Source organism: Oryzias latipes, chromosome 9, assembly GCF_002234675.1.
Source record: "Oryzias latipes chromosome 9, ASM223467v1".
Classification (NCBI taxonomy): domain Eukaryota; kingdom Metazoa; phylum Chordata; class Actinopteri; order Beloniformes; family Adrianichthyidae; genus Oryzias; species Oryzias latipes.
Genome location: NC_019867.2, coordinates 16,279,571 through 16,296,843, shown reverse-complemented (window position 1 = coordinate 16,296,843; position 17,273 = coordinate 16,279,571). Strand labels below are relative to the sequence as shown.

Sequence of the window (17,273 nt, the reverse complement as noted above, 5' to 3'; positions counted from 1 at the left end):
TCCTTCCTTTGTGTCTAACCTGTCATATAGCTCATCATAAGCTTTCTGTTTGGCCTTTGCCACCTCTCTCTTCACTCTACGCTGCGCTTCCTTGTACTCCTGTCTACCTTCCTCAGTCCTTTCTACATCCCACTTCTTTTTAGCCAACCTCTTCCTCTGGACGCATTCCTGTACTTCCTCATTCCACCACCAAGTCTCTTTACCGTCTTTCCTCTTTCCAGATGACACACCAAGCACCTTCCTACCTGTTTCCCTGATAACCTCTGCTGTAGTTTCCCAGTCATCTGGAAGCTCATCCTGACCACCCAGGACCTGTCTCAACTTCTGCCTAAATTCCTCACAAGTTTCTTCATTCTGTAGCTTCCACCACTTGGTCTTCTTTTCTGTTTTCCCTCTCTTCTTCTTCCTGACCTCCAGAGTCATCTTACACACCACCATGCGGTGCTGTCTGGCTACACTCTCTCCTACTACCACTTTGCAGTCATTAACCTCTCTCAAATGACCTCGTCTACATAGGATGTAGTCCACCTGAGTACTCCTACCTCCACTTCTGTATGTCACTCTATGTTCCTCTCTCTTCTGGAAGTAAGTGTTGACTACAGCCATTTCCATCCTCTTCGCAAAGTCCACCGCCATCTGTCCTTCCAGATTCCTTTCCTTCACACCAAACCTGCCCATCACCTCCTCATCACCTCTGTTGCCCTCACCAACATGCCCATTAAAGTCTGCTCCAATAACAACTCTCTCTCCTCTGGGGATACTCTCGATGACCTCATCCAACTCACTCCAGAATCTCTCCTTCACTTCTAACTCACAGCCAACCTGTGGCGCATACCCACTGACTACATTCACCATCACCCCTTCAATTTCCAACTTTAGGCTCATCATCCTGTCTGAGACTCTTTTCACCTCTAGAACCCTGTTTACAAACTCCCCCTTCAGAATCACTCCTACCCCGTTTCTCTTCTTATCAACACCATGATAGAACAGTTTGTATCCTCCTCCAATAGTACGTGCCTTGCTGCCCTTCCACCTTGTCTCCTGCACACACAGTACATCTACCTTCCTTCTCTCCATCATGTCTGCCAGCTCTCTGCCTTTCCCTGTCATTGTGCCAACGTTAAGAGTCCCTATTCTCAAACCTATGTTCCTGCCTTTTCCCTTCTCTCTCTGGTCACGGACCCTTCTGCCTCCCCTCTTTCTTCGACCAACAGTAGTCAAATTTCCACCGACACCCTGTAGGTTAACAGCATCGGTGGCGGTCGTTGTTAACCCGGGCCTCGACCGATCCGGTATGTCTAAAGTGGTGTGGATGATTCGCATAGTTATTTTGGCAATTTTTACGCCGGATGCCCTTCCTGACGCAACCCTCTCTATTTATCCGGGCTTGGGACCGGCACAGAGGCAACTGGCTTGCAACCCCTGTGGCTAGATTATACCCCTCACCTCATCAAAAGGAGAAAAGAAAACACCCTTTGTCTCCCCTGCTTGGTGAAGTCATGTTTGACACTTGGAATCAAAAGCTCAGGGTCACAATGGAAGAGACTGTGTTTGTATGGCTGCTTACTCATTATAAAGTCCAACTCATTTCACACCAGTTAGGTCATGCTGGAGTTCATTTGGCGCCAAAGAACAATTTTTCTGATAACTGTGATCCTTTTGGTGCCATCTGGGGGCACAGGCTTGCCTTACAGATGTGTTCCACGGCACTTGATTCAGGAGCTTGATGGTGGTGCTGTGAAGAATCTCACAGCTGATAGATGTAAAAACCTCCTTGAAATGTATCTGCATATGTATTCACCATGCATACTGACTGGTCATCAATCAGTCCCCATGCGGTGCTGTAGGCATGGGGCAGTCAGTTGTTGTTCAGTAGTTTGGCCGTCAGACTTGCACGTCACTCTAATCCAACCATCCATCTCCCAAACTCACTGCATCCCCTTCAGGTCACGGAATTGCTGGAGCCAATCCCAGCTACCGGTGGTGCATAGGCAGTGTACACCCTAGACAGGTCGCCAGTCTGTCGCAGTGCCCACTCTAATCCTTTTATCTCTACTTTGATGTGTAAATTTGCACCCACTCACTTCAGGCTTTGGTTCTGGTGATGTTGCCCTTCTGCATTTGTTGTTTTGCTAGCAGTTTACGTATTCTAAGAGATGGTGGTGGTGGTGGGGGTCTTTTTGTGATTTTAAAAGATAAAAGTATCTGGAAGTTATCAGGATTGACTACAAGATGGGACAAAGCCTCTTACTGGTTCAAGGAAGAGTCAGGCTCACCGTGATTGGCTGAGATCTATAGCTAAACAGAAGTCCCTTTTCTAACCCCTTTTACACCTACCCCTTCTGTGCCATTGGTCAGTATGTCAGTGGACACAGTAGGTTATGTAACTACACCAGCAGGTTTACTTAGTGCCTATTTCAGTCCCGCATGTTAACACACACATTGAGGTTGTGTCCTCACAGTTGGTGCCGCAGCTGTCACTGTTAAGAAGCCCATCAGTCAGTATTTATATATATATATATATATATATATATATATATATATATATATATATATATATATATATATATATATATATATATATATATATATATATATATATATATATATATATATATATATATATTCCTGGGTGATGTAACACAAACAGTAAAACAGCTCATAATGTTGTTTGATATTTTAATGTGCAGGCATCTATTTTGTTGCAATGGTGAAAAATGTTATTTGACTTTGATGATAAAATAAATATTTCAGTATAATTTTAAAGTTTAGTTTTATATGTACTTGTCTAGTAAAGCAAGAATACTACTCCAGTACAATACTATTATCTCTTTAATGTGGTGATGCTATATTTGTTTGTGGTCGTGCTTTTATAGACTCAGCACCCTTGGCGTTTGGCGTCACTTGTGACCACGGGCAACTGCACTGTACTTCATGCTGTGTGAAACTGGGAGGAAAACTCATTTCATTTATGAAAGATTTTATATAAAGCTTTTTTTGTGCAGCACTTTAAGCCTGAGAAAGAATTTGGCAGCTCTTTATTAGAACAGTTTGTGTCGTCATGACCTCTTGGGGCCAATAGAGGGCTGTTTGGCTAATATATTTAAACATTGAGGGATGTCTTTTTTATTTTTCTTATATCTTTTGCTGTAACCAAGAGCCAGATGGTTATGAGTCACTTGAGTGTCAGCTGTCATCATATTCCGGAATATTTGTGGGTATTATGTTTGCTTCCTTAAAAAAAAAAGCATTTCAGTCCGCCAAGAATCATGTTTTCTAGTAATATTTTGTTTGACATAAGTTGCTGGGGGAAAAAAGCTGTTGCTATTGTCCATAGGTGCATGGAGGGTTAGGGTTAACTGCCTCAATAGGAATATCCTCTCTTACTGAGAAATGCAGAGAGATATGATCATTCATTTAGTTCGACATGCAAGCATTAAACGGCTAAAGTCAACTATGTAGATATTGTTTTTTTTGTTTTATCCAGCCTTCTTAAGAACTTTTATTGTTTGTATAGTACAATAAAAAGAACATTTAAACCACTTACTGACAAAATCGTTTTTTCTGCTCTGAATGAAGCCCACGTGAGTGAAAAATAATGCCTGTAGTAGCGTTTTTTGCTCTGCTGCATGCACTGCTACTTGCTTATAGAACCTTAATCTAATTAACTCCAGGATATTAACAGCTCTAAGTTCTAAATTAGCAGGGATCATCTTGTTTTTGTTGTACTCCCAGACATGGGCAAAGAGAGCTTTCTTTAAGAGGGTTCAACGGCAGTTTAGAGGGCTAGACAAAGATTGTTGATGCTTTTGTCTGTATTTGTTGCCCGTGGCTTCTGACTGTCTTGTGTCCTCACAGTCAATATTATTTGATTGAGGTAAAAAGCTGAATCCATGCAGCCAAATGCACTGATGCATTGTTGCACCAATGAGACAGATCACTGTCAGCCAAGTCTGCCCACAGACTCACTCTCTCCTCTTCCATCCCAATCCTCCTACACATAATCTGTTGCATCCCTGCACTGCAGTCCAACTCCAAACTCGCCCACAAACGACGCATGAGAAAACAAATGTGTTTTTGTTAAGATCTAAATGTCTGTCTAAAGTACATTAAGGATTTATTTCTCTCATATGTGAAAAGTAGTTGATTCCCAATCTTTAAGTCCTGCAGAAGTATTGTTTCATCATCTAATTTCCAAAATATGTCCCAGAATGTTCATCAATACATATATTGTGGGTTTCCTGCAGCCAAATATGCAAACGATTCAAATTAACCCCTTTATTCTTAAATCCACCCTGTTTTTAGAGCACTTTTCTGGAGTTTGGTTTCACCACAGCTTCCTAGTAGGCGCCTGTCACGAGTGCAGATACAAAATAAGTGTGGAGAGATCTATTTATACAGATCAGATTGTGGTTGCACTTTGAATCCATGCTGTGTGTAGTCACAATGACATTGGACTGCAGTTATGACAGAAGCTCATGTAACCATTGCTGACTTTAATAAATGTATAGATTTTGGAAAGCATTCGGAGTGTTCTGACAATGTTAATATGCGCAGCATCAGTCTGATGACGACATATCTCCAATGTTGCACTTGGTATCTGCTGAGGTCATTTATCCTCACACTGTTCAAGCTGCTAAACACTAGGAGGAATTGAAGTTTATATAAATTAAGAGAATAGTAGATATTTGTGAGGAAAATGTTGATTTTTAGTATAAAGAGAGGGAATTGGTACACTAAGCAAAATGTATTGTACTTCAAACTGTACAAACTGTGACTTTCTAAATCCTTATGGGATCTAATGACTATATACGTAAGTCTGTGCGCAGCTTGAAACAACATTGTTCACATTTGCAGGATCTCAGTTGACCGACTGATCCGAAATCTGGCATCATGCTCACACAGGACTGCTGCTGGCCACCGTCTTCAGGAGCTTTGATCTCTTCTCTGCTTGCATGCAGCTACACGCAGATTAAAGGGCGCGCGCAGACAAAACGCGCACGCACCCGCCTCTTCGGGAACAGCTCTCGGTTGGTCCATCGGTCGGTCAGTCTTGGTCCTTCCCCCCGCGGTGGAAGTGGATGTGGCGGCGGTGCGCGCGTGTTGGTCCGGACTGGTGCAGCTCGGGCGTCCGCGATGAAATCCGGAGGAGAGGGTTCGAACATATGACCCCTGTTCCAAACAACGAGAGAGTGGAGGGGGTGTTTGCGCCGATCTTTACTGCTTCCGGTGTGAATGTACGCCAGACATTCCGGTATTGCCAATGAATATTTCACTTTGCTGGTAAATGGAGGCACTTCACAGGGAAGAACTGAGTTGTGGGCTTGTGCGGGACGCTGGCCGGTCCGTTGCGTAACGCGCAGTGCTGTCCTTTCTTCTTGGAGAGTTGGCAAGAAAAAAGAAAGTGTTCCCCTTGGGGAAGGATGAACGACTCTAGGCATCTGCGGGTAAGACTAGCCGCTTATCATTTTAAAAGAAACATGCGTGAGAGTGGATGGAGAAATGATGAGTGACACGCGCCAGTGTTTAGGTTGTACTCGTCACAGCCACGTTACGCACCAGAGACTCCCTCTGATTTGGAAGGTGAAGCAGAACAGCAGCTTTGGACATTTCAAATCTGTGATGTTGTTGTGATTAAAGACAGTTTCAGGATTTTAAACAATAGAAACATAAAAAGACTTAATTTTAATCATTTACCCCAAAAAAGAACTTTTGGTTGAATGTGTTGGTCTATTTGACCATTTAACAGGTGTTACATCATTATTTCTTCAGTCATAATGTCAAATGTTGAAATTTGATTATATAATGCATGGTTTTTGAAAGCACTCAGTTTTTTAAATAGATTCACAGCATTTAAGAAGTCCTCATTTTTTCCTTTTACTTGTAGAGGAAAAACTCCAGTGAAATGACAACAGCACCTCTGTATTGTGAAATTTATATTATATGGGCTGTAAGATGGTTCTGACACAAGTGACTGGATGTGGATGATCCATAGAGATCTGTTGGTTGCGTTTTCTTATATTTTTTTCCATATTTCCTCTTAATGTTTTCAATTCAAATACTTAACACCTGAAACTGAGCTCTCCACAAATACTTTGCTTCGAAGAGCTGTACAGGACTCTAGTGTATGAGAGCAAATCTGTTTGTTTTTGAAAGTTTAACATTCAGAATGATTTTTGCCCATCAAGTAAAATGCCAGACTCTTCTCAATGCTGATTGTCTCCACTTTGCGTGATGACCGAGGCTGCTTCTTTGTTCGAGGATCTGAGAAAAAGTGTTGTTGGGGCTGGAGCCTTTGCCTGATTTTAAAGGTCACCTGCTTTAGTTGGATATTGAGTGAGCTGGACACATGGATCTTTTCCATGTAGGAACGTGTGTGTATGTCTTCATCTGTCTGCGTGTGCAGGAGTCCAAAGCAGTTGGTACACATGTGTGTTTGGGGATTTTTTTGTGCCTACTACTGTTACAGTCTGATCCATCACTGATCATCAACACTGAAAAGGTCACTGATCTATCAGGTCTTCAACTTGGTGTGAAATGATGCAGATTTTTCTTCTTTTACAACAAAACCGTTGCACGTTTTACATTGGTTTTGCACTACTATTGCTGCAATGGGGATGACTTCTAAAAAATGTTTATCGTTTATTTTCCATGCTTTTCCATGCTTTTAATATTCAGAAGAAGAAAAGTCAACAACCTCAATTCCTACTTAACTTGCTCTGGAATCCTTTGGCTTCATCTTCCAATCAATAAGCTCTTACTGCAGATGAGATCTTTGTTGTCAAAGCCTTTCTGTCCACCCAGCTTTCTGCTTTCTCTCTCATCTGTAAGATGGACATTACTGGTGTCCCTGTTTGCATCTGCCTTCCTCCCCCAGCCTTCGTTCAGTCCTTCATTCACCCCCCACCCCCCAACCCCTCTCACTGTGTTCTCCTGCCCTTCTCTGCTGCTCTGTGCCGGCGGTAGAGGTCATTCTGCTTCTCTGCTGATATAGTCCCCTGCATTTTGCCAGGAGTCAGTTGCTGGAACTGCGATAGCTCGCAGTTCCTTGGCCTAGGAAACACAAGGGAGCTGCAAGTCATTACTCTAAAGTACTACGCAGCGTGAAAGCAGCTGTGGAGGTGGGATATGTATGCGTTTGATTCTCTCCTTGAGCCAGTTGTCTGAGTTACTAAGAAAAATTAGCCACTTACACCCGTCTATGCCTCTGTATTGCTCTGCTGCCCAGGCAATTATAGATGTCTGAACTCAAAGTTCTTCATGCTCTTCTTGGGTTTCATACTTTCTCACAGTTCTCACTGGCCTCACTTGCTGTCACAATATGTTCAGTGGTACAGATTCCTCCACAATGCCATATTTGCTTAATATCTCAAAAATTGATATATTTGTTTTATTGAAGTAATGTTTGCATAGAGGGCAGTTATTCCAAAGTTCCATAAAACAAATCACTTATAATCTTTTTTTTTTTAGATGAAAGACCTGAAATGTTTATTTATGTGAAATCAGAGAGATGTTTGAGTGGATTCTAGCAGGAGTGATGGGTAAACACAGAAAAAAGAACAGCATTAGACAGAGAGAAGTAATGACCTGGTAAGCTAGAGATTGTCAAGTGATTTATAAAGGAGAGGGCTTGAATCCAGTGGCAGATCATCCGCAGAGCACATAATAGACTGCTGCTGGGGGAGGATCACCCCCAGGCCCAGTCACTGTCTATCACATTTGTCTGAGCAGATGTTGAGCTGTCTGCCATTTTTACAGCATAGTCTGACAGCTTGACTAGTTCACATTAGGGCTGGGAATCACTGGGTACCTTACGATACGATATGCGATACATTGCTCACGATGACGATACTATCACGATATGGCGATATTGTGGTAATTGATATATATCGTCTCCAACAACTCACGATATGTCAAACTTTAAGAAAGAAGAACATATATGTTTTTTGGAAAATATTTCCCCATTTTTTTATTTTAAACACAATGATCACAGACAACTTGTGTCCTATTTGGTGCAACGAATAATAGATGTTTTTGAAACAATGCTGAAATTAGTAATATTCTGAATTTGACAAACAATTACAATTTTAATTAAAAATATATATCTCTAAAATTCTGTGTAAACGTAAACAGCAATGTTATTTAGTACAAAGTTGCTGCAAACAGGATTCAAATTATATAAGTCAAATAGCTGCCAGGCACATTGGTATTAACCTTTAAAAAAACAAAGCATAGCTATTGCGTAATTTAAAGAGTGTAGCTGTAAATCAGATGTTTAATACTGGGAAAAAATTCAAGTGTCTTTCTAATAAAAATCTCCCAGAAAGAAAATAAAGTTGTAGCTAGGAACCTAAAGTTATTTAAGACATAAACTGCTTTCAAATTAAATTACCTGGGATAAAATACATGAACTTAAAGTGCATTTAAATGTAAACATCTTTGAGAACTTAAAGTCTGGGGAACAGCTGCATGTGATGCATGTTTTATATGTTTTTCTTGAGGAAAAGCAGTTGATTGATGGCTCTCTTGATCTCTCGAACCAGAATCTTCTTCAGTGTTTGTTGTGTTGCACAGCAGTTGGGAATGAAGCGGAGCAATCACTGGGATTCCTTTTCTCACACATGATGTTTGTTGCCACGAGCATTGGTTTAAGTGCTTTATCCATCTCTTAGGCCAGGGGTCGGCAACCCAAAATGTTGAAAGAGCCAAATTGGACGTAAAAAACAAATATGTCTGGAGCCGCAAAATAAAAGCCCTATTTATGCCTTATAATGAAGGCAACACATGCGATATGTATCTATATTAGCTATATTAGCCTACTATCAAAATGACTAAGTTATACATATACATAATGAACATTAACGATAAAATGTTTATTTGCCCTGCAGTGTATTCTGCGGAGAACGACGCGTCACGTGACTGCTCTGTTGTGCAAGTTTAACTTCATTACAATATCAACGAATTATGTTTCATTGCTTTGATAAAATTAAAGAAATGTAATAAAGAAATCCGATTTTTGATGTCATTTTTATTTTGAGGATTCAAACCAAAAACAATAAAATGGAACGTGAATGCCCCATGACAGTCAGCTTGCGCTCGAATGACAGAACAGCTTCTAGCATTTGAGGCGCCTGGAGACTTTCATTCAGCTCGTTTAGGTGGCTTGTTACAGTCATATCCACCAAAAAGTGCAGCTTTTTGAGCCACTTAGGATCTTCCAGTTGCGGATAGTTCAGGTCTTTGCTTTTCAGGAATGTTTTCACGTGTTCGAAACAGACGACAAAGGGACGCAAAACGTCACCCCTGGACAGCCATCGGACTGTGTTGTTTAGCAGGAGATCAGAATATTCGCTTTTCAACTTCATCAAGCAATGCACAGAACTAACGGTGGTTCGATTTACATCAGCCACCTGCCTAGCGGTCCGCTAAAAGCTTCCTCCTCTCTGAGACTGTTTGGAGTTGTGCGGTGTATGGGCCACGGACAGTTCTTCAGCGCAGCCAGTTGACTGACAGCTCAACTTGCTGACAGCTTAGCTCCCGTATTTCCCGCTGCAAATGACGTACCTGCTGAGCGTTACAATATTTATTCTACACATTCTTACAGCATTGGAAAACGTTAAGAATGTTTGTGTCTTGTTTTCCTCCTACAGAAACCATATTAAAACAAAAAATATATTTCTCTCCCCAATCTTTTTACATTTTCAAACATTTTTGAAAATGCTCCAGGGAGCCACGGGTTGCCGACTCCCGTCTTAGGCGCTTGAAATGTCATACTCTGTCAATGCAGTCTGTCACATTCTTCCTAACCTTAAGAAAAAGACATTCAAATTTGCCCTCAATAAATGTATATTTTATAATTTATTTTTAACCAATTGTGATTTCTAACTATAATCTTAATGTGTATTAGCAATATATATATACATGCCTAGTTATTATTTTATGTGTAATGTCAATGTGAGTATTTTTTTCATTAAATTTAACTTTTTGTATTTTATTTTATTATGCTAGATAAATTGTGCATCAGTATTTATTTATTTTTTCCACAATAATTACACAAATTTAAACTACTGCATTACACAGTTCTTACCTGAGGTGATAAGAGGGCAGCGCAGACAGCTGGCTGTTGTTCTAGAAACCTGGACACCACCTCATAGGCACTATTCCAATGAACAGGCATGTCTGTGATCAACTTGTGATTAGGGAGGTCAAGGAGTTTCTGATTTCTTTTCAGGGCTTCTGCTCCACATGTGCCTCTGTGGAAGAATGTTGAGACCCACCTCACTTTTGCAAGAACTTTGGCAACAGAAGTTACTTTCAGAGCACGTTGGGATGCAAGATTTAGAACAAGGGCAAAACATCTAACATGTTGGTAGCCTTTTAGCTTCATTACAACACACGTTAGATGCGTTGTCAGTGACGACCACTGGCTATTTAGTGTCAAGACGCCACTCATCTACTGCTGCTTTCAGTACATCTGAAGTGTGTGCACCGGTGTGAGATATGCGCATTGCTCGGTTTTGTAGAACATACGAGATCATTTCCCAGTCTTTGTGAATAAAATGCACCTTGAACGTCATGTAGGTCCAGCCGTCACACGTGAGCCCCAATCTTTCTGCCGACTCCAGCTTCGTCTCAACTTTAGCTTAGGTCTGGGCGTGCAGTGCAAGGATTATTTTTTCCGCAAAGTATTTCCGAGAGGGAATGTCAAAGCGTGGCTCTAATGCATTCATCAAAAACCGAAATCCCTTGTTCTCCACCTCGCTGTAGGGACGGAGCCTCTTGCACATGTAAACGGCAATCCTGTTTGTTATTGCCTCTGCTCTTGCGGAAGACGGTGGTAGCTTCGCCTAGAAAGAGGTATCCAAACTGGGCTGTGTCGGCTTCTGGCCAGCAACAACCACGCCTTTCTCATACAACTCCGGGTGATGCCGCGACAAATGGCTGTGCATATAGGTTGTAATTCCAGTGTACTGAACTTTTGCAAAACAATTTTTGCAAATTGCATAGTGCTTATCCAGCTTAGTGCAGTCTGCACTGCTGTAAATTCCAAAGTGAGTCCACACTTTGGACTTAAATGTTTCCGGCGCGTCTTTTATCTTGATGCTCTCGCTTTTTTCCATGATTTTTTTCCTCCGCCATCTTTGAGTGTGTGTTATTCTTCGTCCGCCTGCGACAGCCAATCTCGGAACGAGCGCGCCCTATCTACCTCCGAAGAAGGTTTTTACTAAAGGAGGATGAATGTAATGTCGTACAAGGTCTTCAAACGTAAATAAAAGGTCGATACTTGATGAAAACGCATCGAGAATCAATCGCTGGACTAAATATCGGGACGTATTGCCATATCAATATTTTGGCACACCCCTAGTTCACATGTGCCATGTGTTCATTGTGCTGGGTTTTCTCTAATAATTCTATGCTGCCAACCCATGCTTATTGAGTGGATAACTTGTTGCTCTGGTAATGACATCCATTCTTCCATTTTCCAAACCCAATGAATCCCTTTCTGTGTCACGTGGGACCTGAAACCTGTTCCACCTACCGTTGAAGGCGGAGAACACGCAGGAAAGGTCCTCGCTCATAACAGAACCACTTAAGTCACTCGTATGTACGTACGTCTATGACGTAGACTCACTTTGAGGAAAATTGTGGTTTTAATATGTTCTTGTGTTTTTTTTTCTGATGATGGAGGACATGTATTAAGAAGATTAAGTGGAAAATTACATTTCTGTGTATTTCTTTTTCCTGATTGTGGTAAATCAGGAGCAGACAAAAATGTTTTTTGAAAAAGATCCAAGTTCCCTGCTTCGCTCCATTCTGATACAGTACATCCACTTGTAGACAACTACATGTATGGATGTACATCTTTGTTTTACTCATCCAAGCTGGCATCTGGCTCAAAACCCTACATCTGGATGGCTCCAATGTTGCTTGCCATCTTTGTCACACATGTAATCTTAGGTTGGTGATGTGATCGTACGTAGGCTAGCGTGGCAGAGCGCGTAAACAGATGGATGACAGGAAGTGGGGTGGGCTTACTCGACGCCAACAGTCCCCTCCACAACTCACAGGTGAATTTCTGATGAACTCCTTCCAGTCTGTAAAAACTGTCCTATAAAATGACACAGGTTTTTTAAATTTTGATTTTTACAGTAGATCAACAGATGATCAGAGTGGGACTTTAAAAGCATCACATAAGAGATAAGCTTCAGTTTTGATTCTACTAACCTTTAATGAAATCCTGACATGTATTTATATACAGTCTGCTGTAAAAGCAAATATATATTTCCCTTAAACACAAGAAAACCTTCAAAGTTCATCCACATGCTTCCATGTATATTCCATCAAGGCAACAGCAAAAAGGAAAGAAAAAGATCTTCCCTTTACTTCCATCACCTGTAATTGTGTCAGGTCATGGTTAATAAACCTGACAATGATTGAACATCAACACAAGAAAAACTTTGCATTGGCAGGTTTAGCTCTGTGAGCTGTGAGATTAGGTATAAAATCTCTGCTGTCAGTCTTTTTGATAAGAAACCATTAATACTTCAGTTAGTTGTCACTCAATATTTGTTTTGGACTCCGAATATTTGCCAATAGTCAATAGAGTGTGTGTGTTGCAAGCAGCTCTCCACAGCTCAATCCAACGTTTCAAAACAGAAATTTCACAACACATAAAATAACCATGAAATCGAAAAAAATATGGCATATCTGAATGTCTTTTACAGTTTTCAAAGCTGGCATGCATGATCATGTATCCTGGGGAGGTTGCATGGATGCCACAGGGAGCTGACATTTTCCCTCTGAGCTCTACCACAGTGGAAAAACTTGACCTGTTTAGGCCAGTTCAGATATTTTTAAAACTGACTGGGCCAGAACCCAAGGACATGAATGTTCTTAAAACACATATTTTCAGGGACTCAAATGTTTATTCAGTTCAACCCACTCCCCCCCCCCAGCATTTTCTTTAGTTGAAAGCCGGGTCTAACCCCCCCCCCCCCCACCACCACCACCACCACCACCACCACCACCATGAAACGATGGTTGACCCAAACACTGAGAATGTGAAACGGCATCTAAAAATATATACAGTCAATACTTTAATGCAAGTAATAGTACTTTTAACTAGTCAGATGTGTGTTAGTGTTAGGGTCTGATCTTCTGATCAGAAGGTTGCAGGTTCAATTCCTGCCTTGCCTGCCCATGTGTCTGAGTGCCCTTGGGCAAGGTGGAAGGAAGGTGCTGGTATTCGGCAGCAGAGCCGCTATCGGTGTGTGAATGTCTGAGTGAAAAGGTGAACAGGATTGTGACTGAATGGCATTTACCATTTAGTTTGTTTTATACTAATCATACTCTTTACTAATTTCTCTTTTAGACGGGCAGAGAAATGGGTGTAATGTAAACCCCTCAGACGCATACAACTCATATTTGTAGACCTCAAGCTGACAATCACTGTAGAACAGATGTTAACCCTTAAGTTCCATGTCAAGTAATAAGAAAAAACTTTATTGATATTGCAGATTTTTAAAATGTGTTCATTTGTCTTTATATGCATCTAATACTAGATAGTGCTCACAGGGTTACGTATGTAGAAATGCTCCCAGCACAACTATAACAGACATGCTGTGAGACAGAGATAAGACGAAGCACACAGACCTGCTTCAGTTAGATGTCCATTCTTCTTATTTGCTTTCACTGTCGGCCGCTATTATCTGCCTTCCTGCCTTCCTGTCTCATTCTCTCACTTTCAGTCGCTGACCTCGCACACGTTTGTGGATGCACGTGCAAAGGGGGGGGGGCTCCGGGGGTTGATGTGGTGATGTGGACCATTAGTAACCAGAGCTGACTGTAAGAGCTGTGAAGTGGTGGGAGGGTGAAAGCAGAGTGGATCTCACTTTACATGACATTAATATGATGGCCATTAATCAAGGCACTGAAACAAATACTCCCATTACTATCTTTAAACGGCAAAACAAGCTGGCCCCCAAAGTATGTCACATACTGTGGTATGTGTGGGGTACATTCTGCTTGTTTACTAGGGCTGGGTGTCACTGCCGAAATACTGATGGACTCAATTTGATGATTTTTGGATTCAATTTATTCAAAATGGATCTTATTTGGTTTTGAAAAACACTTCACAGTACAAGTCATGTAAACTGAGCAAACTTTTAGCATTAAAATGATCAGTCTTACATCAATAACAAACTGAGAGCAGTTTTTACCAAAAGAAAAAAATCAATAAATGGATTAAATGAATCAAAATGTGTCAATAAAGAATTGTAGATTTTTTTGATAGAAATAAGGGATTTTTTTTTTAAATCAGAGCCCTATAGTTCACCATGAACTATTTCATACTGTGACATTTAAAGTTCATCTTTAATATATAAATTTTTTTTTTTTTTGTTTTTTGACTTTTTAAGAGACATGAATTTTTGTCTGTTAGGGAAATGGAAGTCGGGAAAATGGACAGACCATTTTTTACTTAGAATTGTACTGTGATAGTATATAGTATACAATACTATATACCAGGGGTCGGGAACCTATGGCTCGCGAGCCATATATGGCTCTTTTGATGGTCACATGTGGCTCGCAGACAAATCTTTAATTATACTTTTTTCTTTTTCTTTCATAGACCAGTCCTTCTCGGGCGCAATGCGATGCCAGAGGCGCGCAGTAGTAGCGGTGCTTGGAGAAAAAAATCTGCGCCAGCGCTATCAGTTACTATCATCTATTATTTCACAGAGTTTGTACCACCCGGAAACCTGTGAATTACCGTGCCTAAAACTGCGCGCTCCCGTCTCTGAGAAAGAGCGCGCAGATGCGAGGACGGGATGTGTGAGGGAGAAAGCAGAGGGTGGGGCTGAGGTGTTCTGGGGACAGGCAGCAGGTGAATCGCGCAGGGATTGTAAAAACCTAAAACCCGCTGCCTGTCACTCACTGCAGCGTGTAAGTGTGTGTTTGGCTCCGTATCTGCATGTGAGCAGTCTGTCTCACATCTACAGAACATTCAGACCTACGATCACGTTTAAAGTCTCAACGCCTGCATGAAGAAGAAACTCACCACGTATAAACCAGACTAGTCTAGACCATCAGCAAAACTACCACGAGAAATACCCATCATTTATTAGCAACAGCATAACAATGTTATTAAAAAGAATCCTCAGACTTATTGTACTTTAAAAATGTTGAAATTAAATCAAATGCACACATTCACTTGTATATTTAGTTTTAAACAAATTGTCGCGGACTGAGTTGGATGGCTGTTGGGCCGCGTTAAAAGTTCTGGAGTTCATGGAACGCATCGATCAAGCAGAGATCTGATTGGCCCTCAGTTCTGTCGCTCAGCCTGTTGTTAGGTAGTTTGGACCAATGGGGTTCAGCTGTGGGCCGAATAAGGAAAATGGGAGGGGCTGGAGCGGGAGCAGGGGAATATAAAGTTGGGAGAAGCTCTCTCGTCTCGGCGGGAGAGATTCATGAGTTGCTGAATGAATTGAACGGCGTTTGTTGCGGTCTGCAGTAATCAGAATAAAGAACTTTAAAAGAGGTTAAGTCTCCGTGCCTCAGTGTGGGAAAAGAACACTACATTATTGTATGGCTCTTTCGAAATTACATTTCAGAATATGTGGCGTTTATGGCTCTCTTGGCCAAAAAGGTTCCCGACCCCTGCTATATACTGTATATATAGTACTAAGCTCTTGAACACCACTTTTACAAAACATACTCCAGTTTTTACTTGTTTTGATTGAGATCATACAACTGTCCTATCATGTTGGTGCAGCATCTCTCATGTGGGTTTAGCAGCTTAAGAACTCTCCCATCCTCCTTTATTTGTTCTGTATAATGATTAGTCAATTTACGTAACACTTTGTTACTTGGTTTTGAGGCTCCATCAGAGTTGAGATGATCTTATATTATGACATATATAGCACCGACAGTCCTTGGTTGGCTCTATATTTCTCACTTTGAGCATGATGCCTAACCCAAGAGACCCTTTGTTTTTGTCTTCCCGCATTATCATTATTTTTTGGTTCTCTTCCAACCTTTTGTTTGACTTAAATCTGCTGGTAGGCCATCACTTTGATGTTCTCCATTGTATAAGGTCACCTATGAAATATTCCTTTAGAATATTTAGAGGTTTGGAATAGGGTTGTGCCGATGGACGATATCATCGTCCATCGTGATGGGTGACTGACATCCCGATGGAGAGACCACCATCGTGATGCCACGCCCCCGCCACGTTGCGCGTCGACACCATAAGCCGCGGTTACATGTACAAAATATCTTGATGGGATCAATGGTCGGATTAGAATCCAACCGTGTACATGGGCCCAGAAAAATGTTTTCAGAATATAAAAACGTTCACTAAGGTCACACTTTCCGTCGGAATAAATCATTCGCACATGCGCAGTAGGGTTTGAAAAACGGAAGGATATAAACTCCGCCGAGCGGCTTTTTTTTTCAAACTTTATTGTATGTAACAATTCAATACAAAACAATGTTAAACAGCGCCGAGCGGCTTTATACATTGACATGTCAGCTCGGTAATATACGAGACGGTCTTCTAAACGTGCCTTTAATAATGTTACGGTTATTATGAAACACCTGTTCGCTCATCATTTGAATTTTAATCCGTGTGGTCAGTGCTTTTTCTGAACGAAGCCAGGATAGCAGTATGCTAACACGGGCTAACAACATTAGCTTTGGGTGCTGCTGCTTGCTGGCTGCACGTAAACATGTAAGAATAACATCAGCCTTTATTTAGTCGGGACACGACTGGAAACACAAATCCGCGTGATTGTTTGAATGTTTTCTAAGGACTGAGCGACATTTCTGCTTTGAAGCTCAAACCGCTGTGTGTGCTGACGATCCGAGCTGTGCACAGACACACACTTTTAGACCCGGTTCTACTAGCGGACTACTTCTTTTCTATTTTGTTTGTTATTTTTTTTGTTAAAGTCACTTCCCTCAGTTTATACTGGATCATCGCGGATTAGTCATCAGTTGGGAAATAAAATGAAAAAAGCAAAAAAACGAATAGCAGTTATATAAGAACGAAAAATGTAAAAATACCCCCCCCCCCCCCCCCCCCCCGACGATGTCATCGTCCATCCCGATGGTTGACAGCAAACATCGTCAACGGCCAATTTAAGGGACATCGCCCAACCCTAGTTTGGAAACCTCTAAACTCCGGCAATTCCTGATTCCAAGGCATCTCAGCACAACATAACAGTATGTCTGTCAGGCCCATTTACTTAAATTTCCCATCTTTCTGTGTG

General features: G+C 41.4%; 1 protein-coding gene across 4 annotated transcripts in view; it reads left to right on the top strand.

Moving 5' to 3' along the window:
* rtkn (rhotekin) overlaps positions 1–17,273 on the top strand; it is a 60,634-nt gene that overhangs the window by 26,720 nt on the left and 16,641 nt on the right. The window contains exon 1 of one of the 4 annotated variants that reach the window (XM_023958546.1): positions 4,594–5,447. The exons of the other annotated variants lie outside the window; for them this stretch is intronic. Coding sequence (XP_023814314.1) covers positions 5,424–5,447 — 24 coding nt within the window. The 5' untranslated portion in view covers positions 4,594–5,423. Of the gene's footprint in view, positions 1–4,593; positions 5,448–17,273 lie in introns of those variants that run through there. 4 annotated transcript variants of the gene reach the window in all.